Source organism: Brachionichthys hirsutus, chromosome 2 (assembly GCF_040956055.1).
Source record: "Brachionichthys hirsutus isolate HB-005 chromosome 2, CSIRO-AGI_Bhir_v1, whole genome shotgun sequence".
Lineage (NCBI taxonomy): Eukaryota > Metazoa > Chordata > Actinopteri > Lophiiformes > Brachionichthyidae > Brachionichthys > Brachionichthys hirsutus.
Genome location: NC_090898.1, coordinates 8587806 through 8607070, shown reverse-complemented (window position 1 = coordinate 8607070; position 19265 = coordinate 8587806). Strand labels below are relative to the sequence as shown.

The window sequence follows — 19265 nt, the reverse complement described above, 5'->3', positions numbered from 1 at the left end:
GCTGTGTTGGGGTTTATGAATGAACATAAGCACCGTCACACTCAGATGTAGCACAACAGTGGATGCTTGCAGCACAAACAGGAAATTCACTGTCAGTAAGTACATTGATTTACTATGAAGCATCTGCTGTTATTGAGGAATGTGTTGCAAAAACGAATCCTTTAAATGAGAAAATCATTTCAAATAATGTCGTGCAAACAACGATTTTGGCGCCTCTCTCCCGCAGTGTCACTTTTATTAACCCCGTGATTGGCTCCACAGCTTCAGGAAACGTCACCACAAGACTCTTTTCAGATCAGGCGCATTTCATAGGTGGATACCTTCAAAGCATGTTACATCCTGTCTGAGCTGATGAAATGATGATGAAGCAGCATGAAAGCGACATTTGCCAGATAGACTGTATTCGCCTGTATCACTCCAGACTTCCTGTATTACGCTCCTTTGATTAAACATGAAACGCAGCCTCTGCACACACTTTCATTCCATGACAAGTGTTTTAGCTTCAGTCCTGAAACATAAGTTAACTGAATATATCGGGTTTGACTGACATTCAGTTAGCCAAGGCAATCTTCGTGTTTTTTTTTAACTCTATTGTACAGTAAAACTCACTTTGCTTCAGTTGCTATGTGTGATTTTAGTAGACTAGATTTGTAATGTTATGAGAATCTTGTTTTATTTCATGTAACATCGGCAAAAAAGGAATGAAGGCAGTGATTCTTTTTTAGTCTGATTCATTCATATTTATTGCTCTCTCTCTCTCTCTCTCTCCCCCCTTTCGTCTCTGAGAGTATGGGTGCATGTCAAGTGATTGTTCAATTGAAATATTGATGTGGAGTATCAAAGCGTGGCATAGCACTCCTGTGTTTCCAGAACTAACCACGAAGCGCTTTGATCAGATACTCCTGTGATCTGACTTCTGAAGTTGTTAAGAGAGCTGGGAAACAAAATGCAAACAAACTTCAAGTGCTCTTGGTATTGATAAAAGTTTTCTTCGACAAGTGGAGATGTGTGTTCTCTGCTGGCGTCTGCCCTAGACTGGAGATTTTGGGGTTTTCTAACATGCTGATGGACAAGAGATGAGGGAATTGTGATTTTCCTCTTCTCACACGCCGAGCCATGCAAGCGGTAGCACGGGGGTGGGAATCATCCATCCTTGCCGCTGTGACATCAAGAAATAAGGATAGACTATTCCAATTCTGTCATTTATGCTCGTTTTCTATTCGTCGGATTATGTGTTACAAGAATTATCACTTAATTTATTTGCAGGCAAGGTGCCTCAATTAAATTAATCTTGAATGAAATGAAATTTGAGCACAAATAAATCCATTGCACTTTCTTTTCAGAACACTGTGTATTTGTCACTTTTCGTTTGTCCATGTTATATGTTCACTGTGGTGTGCACAGCCCTCTACGGCAGTAAGCAGGTAATAATGTTGTGCCCTTAAACAACATAATCACCGGTCACAATAAAACTAATAAAATATGAATAGGCTAGTCTGCCAAGAGGGCAGGTGACGGTCACAATCACTATAAGAATAAAATTGCATAGAACTCTAACAGTGACTGACGTTATGTACGTTGTCACTGTTGAGCACGAATGCAGACAAGGTATAAGAAGAAAAAAAAATTGAATGAAATGAATATAAGTAATTATTGCCTCTCGTTAACTGAAGGCAATCAACACACCGACTTAATTTAAATATGAGCTATGTACAGCTTGAATTCATCACTGAATAGATAGATAAAGATAGGATTAAATTAGAATCATAATTCATCCCACAGGGGGGGGGGGAAATTCCCCAGTTAGAGCCGCATAGAACACAAGTCAATCAATATGCAACAATAAATAGCAGCAATAGTATAAAAATAGGAATATGAACTGAGATCATTCTGATGTTAAGCTTCTGAATGGGCAACTGAAACAAGGCCATGATTGGAGTTAAAAGTTTGATTGATTGATGTGATTTTTGTGTATTCCCCAGTGTCTGAGCGAGGCACATCAGAGGCTGCAAACACAAGTCTTTTCAGTATTTGTGTCAAATTGATCCGTTTTCAATGATCTCTCTCTCTCTCTCTCTGAAACTCCCTCTCAAATACTCACAGACTGACAGACTCATTTCCTTAGGAAAGAGGGGGGGGGGGGGGGGGGGGTCAAATTGATGCGCTGTAAAGTCCAGCTGTTGGCGGTGCTCCTCATCCTAAAGCAACTGTGTGTCATGGTAATTATAGCCCAGCTTGTCCTGCCTGGATAGCTGAATGGTTCAAGAGTGAGGCCCTACGGTTAGCAGCAGGCTTTTACATGCTGTCTGTCTCATCCATTAGGCCACATTTGTCAAATGAGGGCCATTGAGTCAATACAGTGCTGTAAAATTGGCTTTTTGACATGGCCACCAGTACAAAGGCTGCTCCTCCATTGCTGCCCCCTTTGAGTGCAGATGGTCAAGACAGCTGGGACAATTTAGTGATCTGAGACTTCTAAACTGCCCCCGAGGCATGATAATAACAGCTTGAACAGCCGCTTCCATATTCTGTGGGGAACAGAAGCAAAAAAAAAAGAAAAAGGCAACAACAAAAAATCTCCCACGATCACAAGAGCCATGTTGAGTTTCAACGCCTGTTGTCTCTGTGCTGGATGTCCCTGCTGTTTGTTGTTTCAATTTGTTGGTAGGAAGCCATTCAGAGCAGTCGGCAGTGAATGACAGAGCGGGCCTTGATTAGCAGCAATCTGGCCAGCTGTTTAATGAACGCAGGGACCTCTTTCTCTGGAAACGAGTTTTCCCTTGAACACTGTGGAAGCCGTATCCAGGTCTATTTAAATGAGGTAACATGGGGAAGGTAAGCACCACCACATGAGCATTGTTTTCACAGTTCAAAGTGAGGAGAGGGTACTTTGCACTTCAAAGCCACTCATCTGGGAGGCAGTACAGTGGGGGTGGGGTGGCGTGGGGGGAGAGGGGACAGGAAGTAAGAATCAGGGTAATTAACAACTTCTGCTCCGTAATAAACCACAGACTGAGTATACCTCAAGATGCAACTCTTATTTCCACGTCCTCTGTGCTCTTTTCCTTTAGTACTGTTTTATTTAATCCTAAATGATCACTTTGAGTTGAAATTTCACTGTTTTATTTCATGCTTTTAGAGTTCTATTTCATCTATTATGTTTATCACATACCAGCCATTGAATTTATTTATTTCCTTTTTTTTTTATCTATGCATTTCATTTATTTCTGTTTTGACCTGCAGATTTTTAGCCTTTGGGATTTTTTTTGTACTTCAAGGTATTATGATAATTAACCTGCAGCTTCACATTGCATCATCATTTTTATAGAGTAATATTCTTGTCAAAATAATTGATCAATCCAATAAAAAAAAAATTCCATTGCATAGTTTTATGTCCGCATAAGAAATCAGAATCGAAACCTGTAGCTGCATGTCATTAGGAATCTGGGGAAAATGTTTCCATTTTTCTATCTTAATTAAAACGGTGTGCTTTACTTTTACACCAATATTGTATAAGAACAATAACAATATATATACATATATAATTAATATATTAAGTCTAACTATCACAATGTGAGCGAGATATAAGAAATGTAATTGTTTAAATAATTTGGAAGGATTAGAAATTTCCAATTTTAGCTGGCTCCTCCTTGGGGTGTGTTTATTTAAGGATCACAGTGTGTGAAACAGTGAGAAGAATGTAAGTGAGGAACTAGGTATTTACATGAGAAACGGGTTCCCAGCCTGGATTTAAACTCTTAACATTGTAATGGTGAAGAGATTTACAGAATGAGATTAAGCCCCAATTTGCATTTAATAGAGCAGATCTGAAGCGGCCTCTACTTGACCTCTGAAATGTGAGAATGTCACACAGGGTAGTCTATTTGACATGTCACCTACCGGTGAGAACTCCGAGGCTTTGATTGAGCTTTATCAATTAGCTTTGTCAGGGAAATATTTTTGATTGCCTTCATGGAGTGTGAGCAGGCCGCAGAGCTGCCGCTGCTTCAAGGAATAACATCCGGAGAAACTGTTTTGAGTCTGAATTAAATCCTACATGTGTATTCATCTCTGTTTTATGATCATCATCTTCTGGATGAGAAATGATCAGTTTTACATATAGAATTATGCACTCGAATTTAATTTAGAATATCTGAATCACTTCTTCGGGTCGAGAGCAATCTCTAACAAAGAAAGGAATCATAATTCATCCAACTTTGTTACATAAAATTATGCTAAATCTATGATACCACATAAATATTTGCTTTTCTGCTCTCCTTGATGTGAGAGTCAATTATTCTTGGAAATCATGTTTTTCTCTTAATATTTGTTGACTATAGAAACAAACAAAAAATTGTCCATCTTTTAATTTTACACAGCATCCCTGGTTGTTGCCAAAAATAAAAACCCATGTATTTACTGTTTTTTTATTACTTAAATTCCCACCGCGGCAGCGAGGCAGTATGCAAATCATGACAAAGATGGCTTTTTATTTTTCATTTTAACAGACTCAGCATTTTGCTCTTGAGTTGCGGTCCCTAAATGTAGATCCTGTTAATTTGCTGAGGCAATAAATGTCCACTTTCAGATGTTCCTGATCTTGTGAAACACTTTAATTTCGTGGAGATACAATAAATACATGAAACTTATCGTTGCTTTTTTTTTTTTTTCAGAACAATTAGAGGAGGAGTCAAATTCTTGCGGTCAGCATTTGGTTGAAATTGAGTGAAATGATGAGAATCCCACCCATTCACCTATAACGCCTCCTCCTCCTCTCCACCCACATCAGCTCTCTATTGACTGGCTGCTGCGCATCACACTGGAGACCCCGTTGAGAGGATCTTTTCTCTCTATAAAGAGAAGATGCAGCCCGGGCGCCTTTGAGATGGTCGCTCGGATTACCAGCGCGCCTCCTTGCCTCTTAGCAGACTGACGTCCTTCAGCACCAAATCGCTGCCGAGTGGACCGAGACGCGTTAGAATAACACGGGATTTTCCACGGTACCGGAGTCATCCGACACCCGAATGTGATCGTTTTGTTTTGCTCTCCGAGCTGCGGGACAGACTTTGTGCGTGGACGCATCAAACGCAGATTGGTCGCAGGTGCGTGGAGAAGGCGCGCGCGAGGACAGATGGCTGCGTTGGCTATTCAAAGGGCTGACAACTTTTTGCACACCTTTTTACAGGTTTGTTGTTGTATTTTCTTTCTTTCTTTCTTTCTCTCTTTTTCCAACATGGCGTGCAGGACAACTTCTGATCTTAAAACCAAACTTCAGATAAAACGCTTCTCGTGCTTAATGAATGAATGAATGAATGCAATCTAACTTTTTATTTCCAAACTCAAATGGCAGAGTTAAAACTATATCATGTAATTGAATGCCTGCTTAGAAACGACTCAATAATTTGAAACACTTAAAGTATCTTTTTTTTATTGTACTTTTGTTAAAAGTAAGAGGTGATGAACATTTCTATCTTATGTGGTCCAAGTCATCAAGTGTGTGTGTGTGTGTGTGTGTGTGTGTGTGTGTGTGTGTGTGTGTGTGTGTGTGTGTGGCCTCAGGATCGGACGCCCAGCTCCTCTCCAGAGGGAGCACCCAACGCCCTCTCCTTCCTGGCCACCACCTGCAGTCAGGCCTGGCAGGTTGGAGGAGCTATGGGCTCAGAAGGCTCCCAGTTCCCCTACGAGGGCACCGTCAGCTCCACGTCGGGAATGTTTCAGCTCTGGAGCAATGACATGGCACCAAGCACGGCCCTCAGCACGCATCAGATGACCTTCACGGTGCCCAAGGTGCAGTTTCCCGGACACATGCAGGCTGGCCTGGGTCACCATCATCATCATCATTATCACCACCCTCACCCCCACCCCCACCATGAGCTGCCTCTCACCCCGCCGGCCGAAACGCCCTCATCCTACTCCTTCGAACTCTCCCCGGTGAAGGTGCTGTCCTCACAGCCTCAGGCCAATGGCTCCTATTATTCTCAGCACAACGTGGGACAAAACTTTCCCAGCTTCCTTCAGAACTCCACAGCCAGGCACCACCTGCCTACAGGCCATGTGGAGGACGGGCAGCAGTGGTGGAGCCTGCCCCAAACCAACGCCACCCCTTCCAGCCACCCCTTCTCCCTAAGCAGGCAGCTTGTCCTGGGGCACCAGCCGCAGATAGCTGCTCTTCTCCAGGGCACCTCCAAGGGCCTGCTGAGCTCCACGCGCCGCTGCCGCCGCTGCAAGTGCCCGAACTGTCAGGCGAGCGGCGGAGGGTTAGAGTTCGGAAAGAAGAGACTGCATATCTGCCACATCCCAGAGTGTGGCAAAGTGTACAAGAAGACCTCGCACCTGAAGGCGCATTTGCGATGGCATGCAGGAGAGAGGCCCTTCATCTGTAACTGGCTCTTCTGCGGTAAAAGCTTCACTCGCTCAGACGAGCTGCAGAGGCACCTCCGCACGCACACCGGCGAGAAACGCTTCGGCTGCCAGCAGTGCGGGAAGAGGTTCATGAGGAGCGACCACCTCTCCAAACACGTCAAGACCCATCAGACCAGAAAGAGCCGATCTGCAGGGCAGCCATCGCAGAGCATGGATTCGCTTCTCGCCACGATCAAAAGAGAGTAAAGTCTGTGGCCCGCTGCTAAACAAAATAATGATGAATGGGCAGACGGCGTGATGTACACCAATGGGCGGAGGCAAATATGTTAAAGCCCTACGCTTGGGTTTTTAGTAGTCCAGTAAAAATATATTGACTTTCTGTTCAAACTTTTGTGTTATTTGAGACGAGGCACCTTTAAGAATACTTGAAGCCTTTTTTTTTTTTTTTTTTGGTGATGCTGTTGGAGTTTTGCTGAATTCATTTTAAGGACTTGTTTAAATTTCAACTGATCAATTAATCAGATTTTTTTTTTTTTAAATTTCCAGCATTTCGTTTTTGTAAATATTTCATCCATGTCAAAAATACGGCTGACGAGGTTTCCATTTGAACGTGTTGTTCATGCTGTCGTGTTCAAGAGAAATATTTTCCTTTTTTAAACGGCTCAATTTGGTTCTTATATATTATGTCTAAATGAAGGAAGTGATCTTTCTTTTGGAGTGTGAGCGTTTGATCAACAAATATCTCACCTGCTCTTAAACGGCATCGCTGCGGCAGATTAGCAAACACTGTAATTGTTAAGTCCTTTTGTAAATGATGTATAAATATAGTGAAGTGATGGCCGCATGTAAATTTGAATAAACATTGCCATTGCTGAAACGTTTTAACGGTTTGTGTTAATGTTATTTTCCTGCATTGTGACGGCGGGCAGCGGTGACCCTCAGCGGCTCATCCTGCGTATGCGTGAATATCCGACACCCTGCTGCTCCAAGAGATCTGACATATTTAAATGATGGCTTTAACCACATTTAGGATACAAAGGCTGCTCATTGTGCTGCTGGTCTAGAGGAAGAAGACCCGAAAGAGAATCCGACATGGTGGGCTGTTGAAAGATTTTCCACACCTCAAAGTAAATATAGTCCATCCATTGATGGGGCAGTTTGCCTCGCCTGCTGCAATCAAGTTCACAGTCATGTGGTTTTTAATGAGTGTTTTCTTTCTCTCAGTGGAGCGAACCGAGTCAACAGATGCAACAGAAGGCACTGGAGAGGAATTCCCTGTGAATGGGACCCCTGTTGTTGAGACCCCCTCAGTGGTGACAGGAACTCCCTTTGATTTTGCACCCTTGTGAAAGTTAATACCCCCCCCCCCCCCCCCCAGTCTCCATATATCACAGCCGTGTTACGATCGGTCCAGTTTTCCTGCCTAGAATGGGGCTTTATTCAGCGGCCAGCCAGCCAGATGTCTGCCCATCCAGGGGTTTCTTCTCTTTTGTTTTTATCTTGTTTGAATGTTCTCCAAACCACGGCAAGCAAAATTCACCTGACGCTCTCTGAGGGCTCCACGGTAAAAAAGAATACGTGGGCTGGGTTAATTAAATTAACAAGGAATGAAAACAGGTCATGGAAAGGTGTGATTAATATTGTTACAGGTGGTCACAAAGCACAGAATGACTTTAATCAAGCTGAATATCATGCAGAGAATAGATGGTGAAACACAAAAACTGCCTTCAGTTTTAAAAAGTCTCTTTAATTTGATATAATACAACATTTTCTACTCGGGCAAACATGGCCTCTCAATTTACTTCATTTAATTTAATTTATTGTTTATAGGTCTGATTTCTGAGCAGGTTTTTCTTCACTGCAAGCAGAACCTTGAGAACCGATGCTCTTCGGTGGGCGGCATGGTGGCGCAGTGGATTGCGCTGTTGCCTCACAGCAAGGCGGTCACAGGTTCAAATCCAATTTGAGGCCTTACTGTGAGGAGTTTGCGTGTTCTGTCATGTTCATGTCCTTCGGCTTCTTCCCGCCACCAAATACATGCAAATTATAAGAGATTTTGGATTAGGAGAATGAATGAATGATCTTTAGTGAAGCTGTTGGGATCCAACTGAAAGTGAAAGCCTTGTGGTGACCTCTAGTGGTCACAAGGAAGAACAGTCAGCCCCTTCAGCTCTCCCTTTTTTTTTCATATATTGTAGCCGCAACAACCCAGACAGTAACACAGATACATCTACGATTGTCTCTTAAGATTAGTGCCACCATTGGGGACGTTTGAATTGTGAGCTGCTGATTTTGGCACAGAGGGAACGTGCAGGTTCTTAAGCATCGCCCTGTTTATCCTTCATTTTAGCCACCTGGAACAATTTATGAACATACATGAGTCATTCTTTATCCTTCAATGGACATGTAGTGTCATGGCGGTTTATGGTACAGTATTCAATCCATGAGGGCAAAAGCTAACAGAGGTTATAGAAATGGTGCACATCAGCCTCAACGTGACACCAGTGGACTAATAAAACAGTTCTTATTATAACCGATGCATTTTTTAAGACGTGGGCCCGAAAGTGCCCGACCTCAGCTTGGAAAGAAAGATCTATGTAAATTAGCATTGCAACAGCCAGTCACTAATGCTTCATGCAACAGTTTGGGTCAGCTCAGCAGTCCCTTTGAACGCACCTACTACATCCAGCAACTCCTCTGGAGTTACCCAAAATGTATTCTGAAATGACGTCAATACCCACGGAGACCCTCCAGGGGGGGTTTCATCAAACATTTTTTTGTGTGTCTAGCATCAAACAGAAGGGCCCAGTCAAACGGCATAGGAGAGCACACAAGAACTCCCAGCACTGTGGCGAGAAAGAAAGTTTTCACGTCCATTTGAAATTGAAGTGAGGTAAGTCTTTGTGGCATGTTCACATCAAGTGCTTTCCCCATTCTCCTCGACATGAACAAGCGAACTCAGTCGACAGCAGGGGAATGACAAAATGTAGGTGGCATCCTCACGATGGGGCATCAGAATGGGTACGAGGGGAGCTTCTGCTGCTCCTTGCACACACTCATGCACTCTCAGGACAAGCATCCGGACAAACATTCGCTCAGGCACACGCGTAACTCCAGTGACCGCCCCAAATAAGAATGAATATTTCTGCAGCAACCAAATTCCTGTTGTCCCGTGAAAGAGAGCTGCACGGCAGACAAACGCTCTTAATCACGTGAGAAGCAGACACGGAGTGTTCTTATTGCACCCCAGGAACATCCCACTGGGTGCTGTTCACGCACACTCAATGCAGCAAAGGCTAGCCCCCCCCACTGAAAGACTTTCTAAAGATGGGAGCAAAGTCGTAGCTGCAGCCCATAATTCCTTCATATGGAATTTCTTCAGGTTCCTTGATTATGCCCCTCAAAAGACAAAGACAAATCAGGTGAGCATGCAGCCTTGAATAAAGAAGCTGTTGCCGAGTCTTCTGGTCTCCGCAGCTGTCTCATGAGCTGCTGTCCTCCTGACTCAGGAAACAGTCAGTGTCAGAGTTCATAGGTCGTCCTCAGCGAGCTGAGTCAGGTTGCTGGGGCGGCGTCCAGCCAAAGGGCCTGACACTGGAGCCTGGATCCCAGCGTCTGCAGTCTGGCCCCTTCGACAGCCCTCTCCTGCCCTCTGCTGCAAAGAAAGGGAACATTCGTTTCAATTGTACATTTTGCACTGCCGCCACACTACCGATAAAACCTGGAGTTCAGTTTTTGTACTAGAGAAGAATAGAACAATCTTAATTTATCGGCTCAGTCTCAAAGTGCATCGGCTTAATTTCCGCCCATTTATCCACGTACAGGAAACAATTATCTGCCCTGATTGGCATCTTCCTGATTTCCTCAGCTTGCTTCCGGTTTTGTTTTTGTGCCAGGATATCCAAGCTGAACAAACACAGAATGAGGCAGAGAGCTGCATACGCTGGCCTGTTTGATGTCAGGGGGGGGGGGGGGGGTGTTCTTACTGCTGATTGGCTATGGACAAACTTCAAAATAAGGACGCACAGGCCTCAAAAAGCTATATCTTGTGCAGACGTGTGTATTTTTCTTCCTTGTGTTCACTTGAGTGAAACAAGGAGAGCTTTAGAATTTCCCTCAGAAATATCTGAATGTTATTTGGTTCCTTTCTCATCCGAGAGGGGGAGAAATAACTCTTTTTATGACAGAACAATCTTTTTGCTGCTCGTTAAAAAAAGGCACAACTTTTTAAAGGTTTTCTTTTTCATTGTCATTACGGAGAACTGTGGAATTATTATGAGGTGTTTACCTTCTCATTGTTCATTTTTGTATTATTATTATTCATGTTTGCAGTGTTGACATTGAATAATGGCTACCAGACTGACCCAGGAGCAAAGCACGCACAGAGCCTTGTCTCTAAATGTGTCCATACACACTACCTGTGCACTTTGTTTGGTTGGTTTGCACAGCCCATTTGACACAGCTTGACAGTTTGGCTGATCAGTGAAGCCCAGGTGGACATGCGATGGAGACACAGTGCGGGAGTCGGCGGGGCGTGGCTGGACGACAGTGGGCTGCAGACGCAAACGACAGGAGTGACTATTAACTATTTAGTTGATACACACAAAAGTATTTCCCATGTTTAGGATTCCATTCTTTAACAAGTCAGTCGACAAAAGCAAACCTACATCCCGCAGTGCGGACGCTTCGCCGGGCCCATGCCCCTGGCCTTGGCTGGGCAGGTAGAGTGTGGGTAGGGATGTGTTGTGGGAGTGAAGGGAGGGCAATTTATGCCTGTCAATAGAGGCGGAGGAGTGGGGCCGAAGGGCAGTGGCAGCAGAGAGGGGGGGCCTCATGCTGCGGCCCAGGCTGTTAGACTTGCTCTCTCTCCGCTGGTACTCAATAGGCGACTGTAAGGCTGGAAGACGAAGAAGAGCACAGACCGTTTTCACTGATACATCAGGCAGCATATCACATCATTTACGTTCAGCATTCGTTTTCAAGTAGCTTTCTATTTATCATTTATCATTATTTATATTTAAGACATTTTATAAATTGCAATTTATCACAGCCTGAATTATCTGTAACCACAAAGAGAGCAGTTTTCTGGGTGACCCCAAACGTTTGAACGATAGTATATACTGCTCATATACACAGTAAATTGCACAAGTGGGGTATTTTTATATTTGTGTTACAAGAACATGATAATCTAGAATTAAAACTAAAAACTAAAAAAGAGAAAGGTGAAAAATGAGAAATGACAGTAAATCATATATTAATATAAACTATAGATTTTTTTAAATTACAAGATCCCAAGTAAAAACAATAATTTATATTGTTTCTTATCCTTTTGATTCCTACTGCAGCTGTTTTTGGAGGGAATGGAAGTCCGTAAGACAAAAATACAGTGTCAAAAACAGCTGTTTACAATGTATTTGTGCTGACAACAGTAAATAAATATCAACTTTGGCAAGCTGAAGCTTGATCTATACATAAATCGGGGGGGTATATGGGATTGTCTTCAGCGCATGGCTGGGGGCTCACCGTTGAGGAAGTTACGCTGGGATTCCAAGATCTGAACAACATCATTGATCCAGGCCCTGCAGATCTCAGGGGAGGAAGCCTGCATCTGGAACCGCACCACATTCCCGTCAGGGTTACGTGATGTCAGCACAAAGCGTGCATCATCGCCGTCCACGCTGGGCTCCACCCCGAGGCAGCTCACCTGGAACATAGCACATCTGACTAGCATCTGTGAGGAGCCCAGCCTCCTGAGCTGCTTGTTTAATACTTCACTGACACATGCAAACCCTCTAAAAATAATATCCCTGCAGTGGGATTATATAACATTGTCTGATTTATGCAGGAATTAGAGCAGCTGGCTCATGACCTGAGATTATGTTATGATGTTGTATTTTGTAAAACACCATGTAGAGGCTCAGCGGTCGCCCACCTTGATGCTGCTCTTAAAGATGTACCCAGGTAGCGAAAAGCCTTTCTTCCTGTCAATCGGCTCGCTAAAGATGACGAGCTGCTCAAAAAGAAAGACCCGCCTCTCCTTTGCTCGTGACAGGAAGCTGCTCTCCTGCTCGGCGACAGTGAACGTGTCTTGCTGGAGCAGTTTGCCCTGGGCTGTGATCTTCCCCTGGTACCACGGGCGAGGGCAGACAAAGCGAACAGAGGATGTTGGTGCGTCGCATAGTTTTCATGAGCTGCAATACTTAGTATGGGAAATGTTCTGAAGGCTGTGAAGGATGGTCTAAATTCCCGAGAAATACCTCAAAGCCTTGGAGTCTGCCCACGTTCATCATGTCATTGCAACATTTTGGCACAAAGCACATCACTTCTACAGCTTTCTGTTTAAAAGACAAAAGTTGGCTTGTTAAAAGAAATGCAATAAAACCCGCAGCCAGCACACACGCACAAACAAACTCATTGATGAATCTTCAAATTCTTTGCACATATATGAGGACACCAACCTCTAACTCCTCTGTGTCCATCCCAGCTTTGGTGTAATACTTCAGGAAGTCCTGCTCAAATAAACACAGCATGGTCACCGGAGCAGGTTACGACAGAAACCCTAGACCCACCCCGCTAACCCTACGCCACCCAACTCCCAGCCGGACTCGAACCCAGCGCCTCCGGACACAGTGGGAGTCAATACCGCTACCAACTACACCACCGTGCTGGTGAGGAAACTTGAGGTATTACCAAAGTCATACCTGTCAAATAATAAGTTGAGTGTTGTTATGTTGCGCTTTTTCCTGATGTTCTGTGTGGAGTGGATGTGAGGAGACAGTCAGCTGGTCCAGTTTGGTGTGTTTTTCTGTTTATTTTGTGTGTTTAAAATAAAACCGCTTGTATTTTTCATACGTCGGACTGGATTCCAGTGCCTCTGGCCTAAAGTCAAAAGTGCGACGGTGAAAAGTAGCCGGGGTAAACAATACAGCCAGCGTGTCTGCCGTTTTTATATAGAGAGGGCCTCACGTGTGTGTGTGTGTGTGTGTGTGTGTGTGTTTGAAAGCAGAAAGGAAATCCATGCTTCACCTTGAGCAGCAGCTGGTACTTCATGATCCTCTGCACAGGTTTGATGAGCAGGTCATTGAGCTGCAGTCTGTGGCCCAGCTGCTGCCGAAGCTCCTGATGTCGGGCGCAGCAGCACAACACACGTCAACATGACAACAAACAGCTCCTAATACAATCACCGCTAATATCACAATATTTCAGAGGGATGCGGTTTGTCCATTTGTCTAATTTTTACCTGCTAACGAAACGGAATCGATTACCATGTGAATAATATATGGCACAATTGTGGCTGCGTGTAATATATGTAGCACGGGGGCAGTTAGTCGTGCTACGTGGCAATAAGCTACAGGCCTGGGTGTTGCAAACAAGGTGTCATGGGTAAGTGTTTTTCAATAAGTAAATACAACCTGAAGAACTTTTAGCCTTCTATTTAATAATTAAAGAAAACAAAAATTTGTTCTCATTTGTGGGTTTGAACTTTTGCCACTTGACTTGTGAAACTTTTTATTTTTCGCTACTTTTTTGTGATTTTACTGGCTAAATATAAACTAAATATTAACTGATTGGTTAGTTTTAAAAAGCATACAAATCAATGAATTACTCACCTCAAAGTAAGTCTCGATATATTCTGATACGATATGCTCCGACTTGGGTTTGTTCTGACAGTATACAACGTACATGTGCAGACGTCTCTCCTGCATCACAAGACAAACAAGCATCTCATTATAAGATCATTTAGCTGAACCTCTGATACAAAAAATACTTTAACCCTTTATTGCCAAATGTATCATAAAGTCTGGAAAATCTGCATTTTCCATGAAAAACATCCGGATTTTGCAAAAGACACAATAAATTAGAGCACTTATATAAAAATGTTTGGGGTTTTTTTTTTTGACAAGCTTGTCAGAAGGTTCCATTAAGACTTTATTTTCCAAAAGAATTTGAGTGTTCCGAAGATTAATTCATGTTGCGGGTTGTAAAGGGTTAATGTGTAAGAAAATGTGATATTTATCTTGCTGCAAACAAATCAAAATGCTCTGAAAAGAAGCAAAACAACCAACATCAATGTGCAGCATTTCAACAAAATGAGACAATAGTCTAATCCCGTCTGCCCTTTGAAGATAAAGCTGTCTGGTTCGTGCCTGCTCTTCTGTGACTAATTGGTGTGGCTGTGCAGATGTGGCGATCCTGAGGGCCCTAATGGAGCTTCATGAGCATCAGGTAATGGTTAATTTACCCAGCCTACAACTAGACCCTTTTAGAGCCATGCTGCTATAAGTGTGCGCCTAGCAACAGGCTGCAGCTTGGTAACCTGGAGACCAGTGCGCTGCTCCACCTGAATATGGACATGATGTTACATCACTGAAGACAGCTGCATCCATCTGTCTACCAGCATTCAGTATGTTCAGTATGTCCATATCTTTACATTGTGTATGTTTCATGTGTAAAAGTGAGCACACATCTCAGTGACACACCCCTTGTTTAAAAAAAAACTGATTGGGCCTTCTGCTTGTCATTCGGTCCATGTTCCCAATCTACTGGATTTAGTTGTGAGTTTCTTTACTCCCCCATAGGCTTTTAAAGTCGACTATCCAGTGGAGCGAGCCTTATCGAGTTGTTTAAAAAGTTACAGACAGAGCGTGCCTGAGTGAATAAGGTGAAATTACATCAATCTAATTTCAGCATAAGCCCTGTGATCCTTTGCCGATTATTTTCTATAACAATATACTAAAGTGTGACTCCGTCTGTCATGTCTTACTTTGCTTCTTACTTCAGCCTAGATGCGTGGGGAGAAGGCAGTCGTCTTTTTGAGCCTTTTTATGCCTCGTCTATGTCTCATTGTCTTTTCTGAGTGTTGTTTCCCTGGTGTTTCCTCGCACGTCCTGCTCGGTCTGGAAATGAGCCAATGTGTTGTGTTGCATGCAGTGAGTGTTTGCCTTGTTTGAACGCAGCCCGGACTGAGACGCATCGGTAACAAGGAAGTGGAAGGAGAAACACTCACAGTTGAGAGAGGAGATGAGTACGATATAGGATGAAAATGTTTAACGTGTTAGCCATTAAGTGTGTGTGTGCGTGTGTGTGTTTACACGATTGTCATACTTACATGCTTGATGAAGAGCTGAGCCAGTTTCTCTGGTTCCACCAAACACTTCTCCAGCTCTCCCAGGAAGTAGCTACAGAGGCAACCCCCCCAAATCGCACACACACGTGCACACAACCCACCGCCCACACACACACACACACACACACGCACACACAAGGTCAGTCTTGTCTGGTGACCGTTTGTTCCTTTCTCCTCCACTCAGCCATGCACACAGCAGTCTGCAAATCACTGTTAGATTTTTGCCTTGAATACAACAGGAGCAAACATGAAACTATCCACGAGTGAAAGTCAAATATATTTGCAAAATAAGAGTCTTACTCCTTGTGCCAGTCAAATATTTGGTGAATGTTCCCAAAAACAATCTTGTTTTTTCCCTTCATGTCCTCCGGTGCGCTTCTGGAGTTCATTGTGCTCAAGTAGCCCTGAAAGGAAACGACAGCGCTGCTCATCACACCCAGAAAAGCTACAGCCCATGACAGCGATCTCACCAGCGTCAAGATTTTACTAACTGTCAGTTGGCAAATATTCTTCTTAAGTTGCCAGCTATTTAAGGCACATGAAGATGGATTACCTAACATCTCTCGAGCGTAATAATTCATAGTCTGTTTAAGGTTGTAGACAGGGGGCGGAGCCTAACAACTACATGGTGAAAGTAGACGAACTGTACGACTAAGGATTCTGGGGTCTCTCTGAAAAAACTGGGTGGACGGCTGGCGCTCCCAGATTGTGTGTTGATTGCATGTTGTTCACTGGTAAACTGGGAGATGTACCTCGACTATGAGCCCCAGGTCGGCCACATAGTGCTTCTCCGTCTCAATAAGTTCCTTCAGCACATACCTGCAAAGATAGAAATTAGGAAAATAAGTGTTGTTTTCACGCACGCTGCAGAAATCTCGGTAAGACTGCATTTGAAAAGGTCCCATTTTCCTCACAGTTCTCCAGGAAGAGTTTCCAGATCATCATTTTATTAAATGTTTCCAGGAAACAATTGTATGATTTATCAGCGGGGAAATGGAGTTTGACTGGTAGACATTAAATCAATATAGTTAATTAGCATAACTAACTGAGAAAGATGATGCCAAACAGGCAACAAGTGAGTGCAAAATACAGATGAGCATAAGATTGTTCAAATATGACGACACAAGGACTCCAATAAAAGTCATTCAGATTTGCATGAATGGGCCTCTAATATTTAGCTCAATCAAAAAGAGCTCATATCCCTATAAAGCTATGCATGATCATAGATCGAAAAACACCAGGGGCCTCATGTAGCACGACTTGCGTGGATTTCCTACTGAAACACGGCATGAGGCCCCAGAGAAACACAAAAACACACTCTCCATTGTAAATAAGGATCCCAGGAAGATCACGCTCAGTCCCCGGGACTGAAACTAAACCAGCCAAATTAAAGTGAGCAAACTTTAATCTTGTTAATCACGTGTGTGGATTTACCAAGAAACGTCAAATGTCTTGTGTTTCTGGGAAATTATTGAATTAGCCGACATCCGCTGAAATGTGATGAAACGCTGGCTGACGTTTTAAAACTTCTTTGGAAAAGAACAGACATTTGTGCTTCCCAAATGATGATGACAAGAGTTGACTTTACTAAATGATGCTGGTAGCGTCTAGCGTCGCCACAAGGACAGCATTTCAGTTTGTCAAATACTAAAGCAATGCCTGCAGGACGATTCATGTAATGAGAGCTGCTCTGCAGCGTTCACCAAACACACTCTGTAGCACATGTAATACAATACACTTCACATGCTAAACCAGCTGTGTGCATGTTAAAATCGTTAATAGCAGCATGATAAGATGTAGATTTTGGGGTAAATATTCACGGTTGACTGTCCTCACTCTTCAGCTGTGCTCTATTATAATGTTCTTTGAATCAGGAGACACTTATTGACGGAATATTTTGCGGCATAGTGCTGCCGTGAGATTGGATCTGCTCAAACACGTACATGCTTTTCTCTAAGGCACTTCCCCGCTCCTCCTCTGAGTCAGCCACAGCTGACCATTGGCTAGAGGTGTCGTCCATCAAGACAGATCCGCCATCATCTGGCAGAATACTGGAGGACTGGGTGTCCTGAGGGTACCGAGGCAGACAGACAGACAGACAGACAGACAGAGAGAGACACTTTTTATCAGAAGACCATTGCCAGTAATTTGAATGATTCCAGGAATAAATTAAAAGGTAAACGAAAAAGCAGTGGAGGGACAATAACGATGGAGGCTGTCAACAAGGCAGAGGAGAGTGAGAGACATTCAAGGAAAGAAGATTGAATTATAAGAGCAGATTCAGATAATGACCGATAATGATCCATGTTGTGTGGATGAGCCACAGATGGATGGAGAGAGAGAGAAATTAAAAGATGGGAACATATTGAAAGGGAGCGACAGGCACCATCGGAAAGTTAAAAATAGTTAAAAATAATGATCGAGCGGCTCCTGGAGTTGCAGAAAGAGGAATACAGTTATTGCAAAGAAGCTGAAAATGGCATAGCATTACTGATTCTGATTCTGAAATGATATTTTCTTGTTTTGCCACCCAAAACACAAACATAAATACATCACACAGCATCGTCTTCCTATCTGCAGCGCCACCACAGCAATGCCGTGCTGCCTTGCCAGCTGCAAAAAAGAGTCCCATTCAGGGTCCAAGGTTTGACTAATGTAATTGATTGTATTCATGTGTTATATCATGGCCTCCTTTTCATGCTTGTTCCTAGAATTGATATAATTTCCTGTGGGGGTCCTGGTGCAAACACAGAGGCATTGTGCAACCTGCAACAAAGCCTGCAAAGAAGAGAATCATCAGCTACTCAAATCCGCATATCTGCATGTGACTCACGATTGGACAACCGAGTTCTGGCCTAAACATTTTTATTACCTTTCTATGGTTGTAAATTGAGTATGTGTAATCTCTCTGTCCCACTCTGTCTATACTTAAAACATATTTGTCTCTGTTTTTAGCCATGATTTCATCCTTTTCAAAGAAGGTCTTTTTCTTTCCTGACTGTGCACTCAAATAGGGCAGCTGTCTGTCTTCACCTAAATCCTTGTGTTCCATTGTCTTAGTCAAGCAGAACATGTCCACCTCAAACATACACAAACCTGCACACTCGCTACAGACACGCTAAACCTCCTGCGCTCTCTTGGCAGGCAGCTGTGCAGTAAAGAAATAAATAGATAGATCAGATCGGTAGACCGGTACATAAATAAATGGAAAGGCACAGTATATTCGCGTTCATCCTCTGGCTTACTTCAACTTCTTCTCCTCCCATCCTCATGATAACATTTGCTGTGTCTACAAGCTTTCAATGCTGTCACACTGTTGAATGGAAAGGGTGGAAAACAAGAGACAAAGCAAAGGAGAGAGACAGGAATGAATGGAGAGACTCCACAAATACCCCCCCCCCCCCCCGCTCCGCAACTCATCTACCACACTAGGAGTCCTCCAACCGACAGGTCTCCCTAGCTCCCTGATCCCTTCCAGATGTGCTGTGGCAAAGCCCACAGGAAAAAAATCCCCATGTCTCCCTCTGTTTTGTTTTTCCACTCCGAAGCCAAGAAGAAGAAAACAGGCTGACAACAGCTTGAGTAAAAGCTGGGATCTTGCAGCCGTGCAGTGTACTTAAAAAGTTATATCGATCCCAAAATACGAAAAACTGTGGGCCTCAAAAATAGTCCTGAACATCCCGTTTCAAGCAAAACGTTCTTAAACCTAAAAGAATCTTGAAAAGAAAAAAATGTAAAGAAAAGACTAAAGGGCTTTACAGAAGGAAAAGTGAAT

General features: G+C 43.4%; 2 protein-coding genes across 2 annotated transcripts in view; one reads left to right on the top strand and one right to left on the bottom strand.

Moving 5' to 3' along the window:
- The first annotated feature begins 5131 nt into the window (after positions 1-5131).
- On the top strand, positions 5132-6609 carry sp5l (Sp5 transcription factor-like). Its single transcript, XM_068752118.1, has 2 exons — positions 5132-5185; positions 5560-6609. Exons 1-2 carry the CDS (start codon positions 5132-5134, stop codon positions 6607-6609), a joined length of 1104 nt encoding a protein of 367 aa, XP_068608219.1.
- A 3283-nt stretch (positions 6610-9892) lies between these two features.
- arhgef25a (Rho guanine nucleotide exchange factor (GEF) 25a) overlaps positions 9893-19265 on the bottom strand; it is a 30949-nt gene continuing 21576 nt past the window's right edge. Inside the window, exons 5-17 of the mRNA XM_068752607.1 lie at positions 17434-17558; positions 16243-16309; positions 15791-15894; positions 15473-15542; positions 13974-14063; positions 13390-13482; positions 12822-12872; positions 12621-12698; positions 12296-12487; positions 11887-12067; positions 11031-11260; positions 10782-10901; positions 9893-10018 (exon numbers count right to left, since the gene is read on the bottom strand). Coding sequence (XP_068608708.1) covers positions 9893-10018; positions 10782-10901; positions 11031-11260; positions 11887-12067; positions 12296-12487; positions 12621-12698; positions 12822-12872; positions 13390-13482; positions 13974-14063; positions 15473-15542; positions 15791-15894; positions 16243-16309; positions 17434-17558 — 1527 coding nt within the window. The remainder of the gene's footprint in view (positions 10019-10781; positions 10902-11030; positions 11261-11886; positions 12068-12295; positions 12488-12620; positions 12699-12821; positions 12873-13389; positions 13483-13973; positions 14064-15472; positions 15543-15790; positions 15895-16242; positions 16310-17433; positions 17559-19265) is intronic.

Coding starts and splice junctions, on each gene's coding strand:
- sp5l (XM_068752118.1), top strand. CDS start 5,132: ATGGCTGCGTTGGCTATTCAAAGGGCTGACAACTTTTTGCACACCTTT. Junction 5,186..5,559: donor TTTTGCACACCTTTTTACAG/GTTTGTTGTTGT, acceptor GTGTGGCCTCAG/GATCGGACGCCCAGCTCCTC.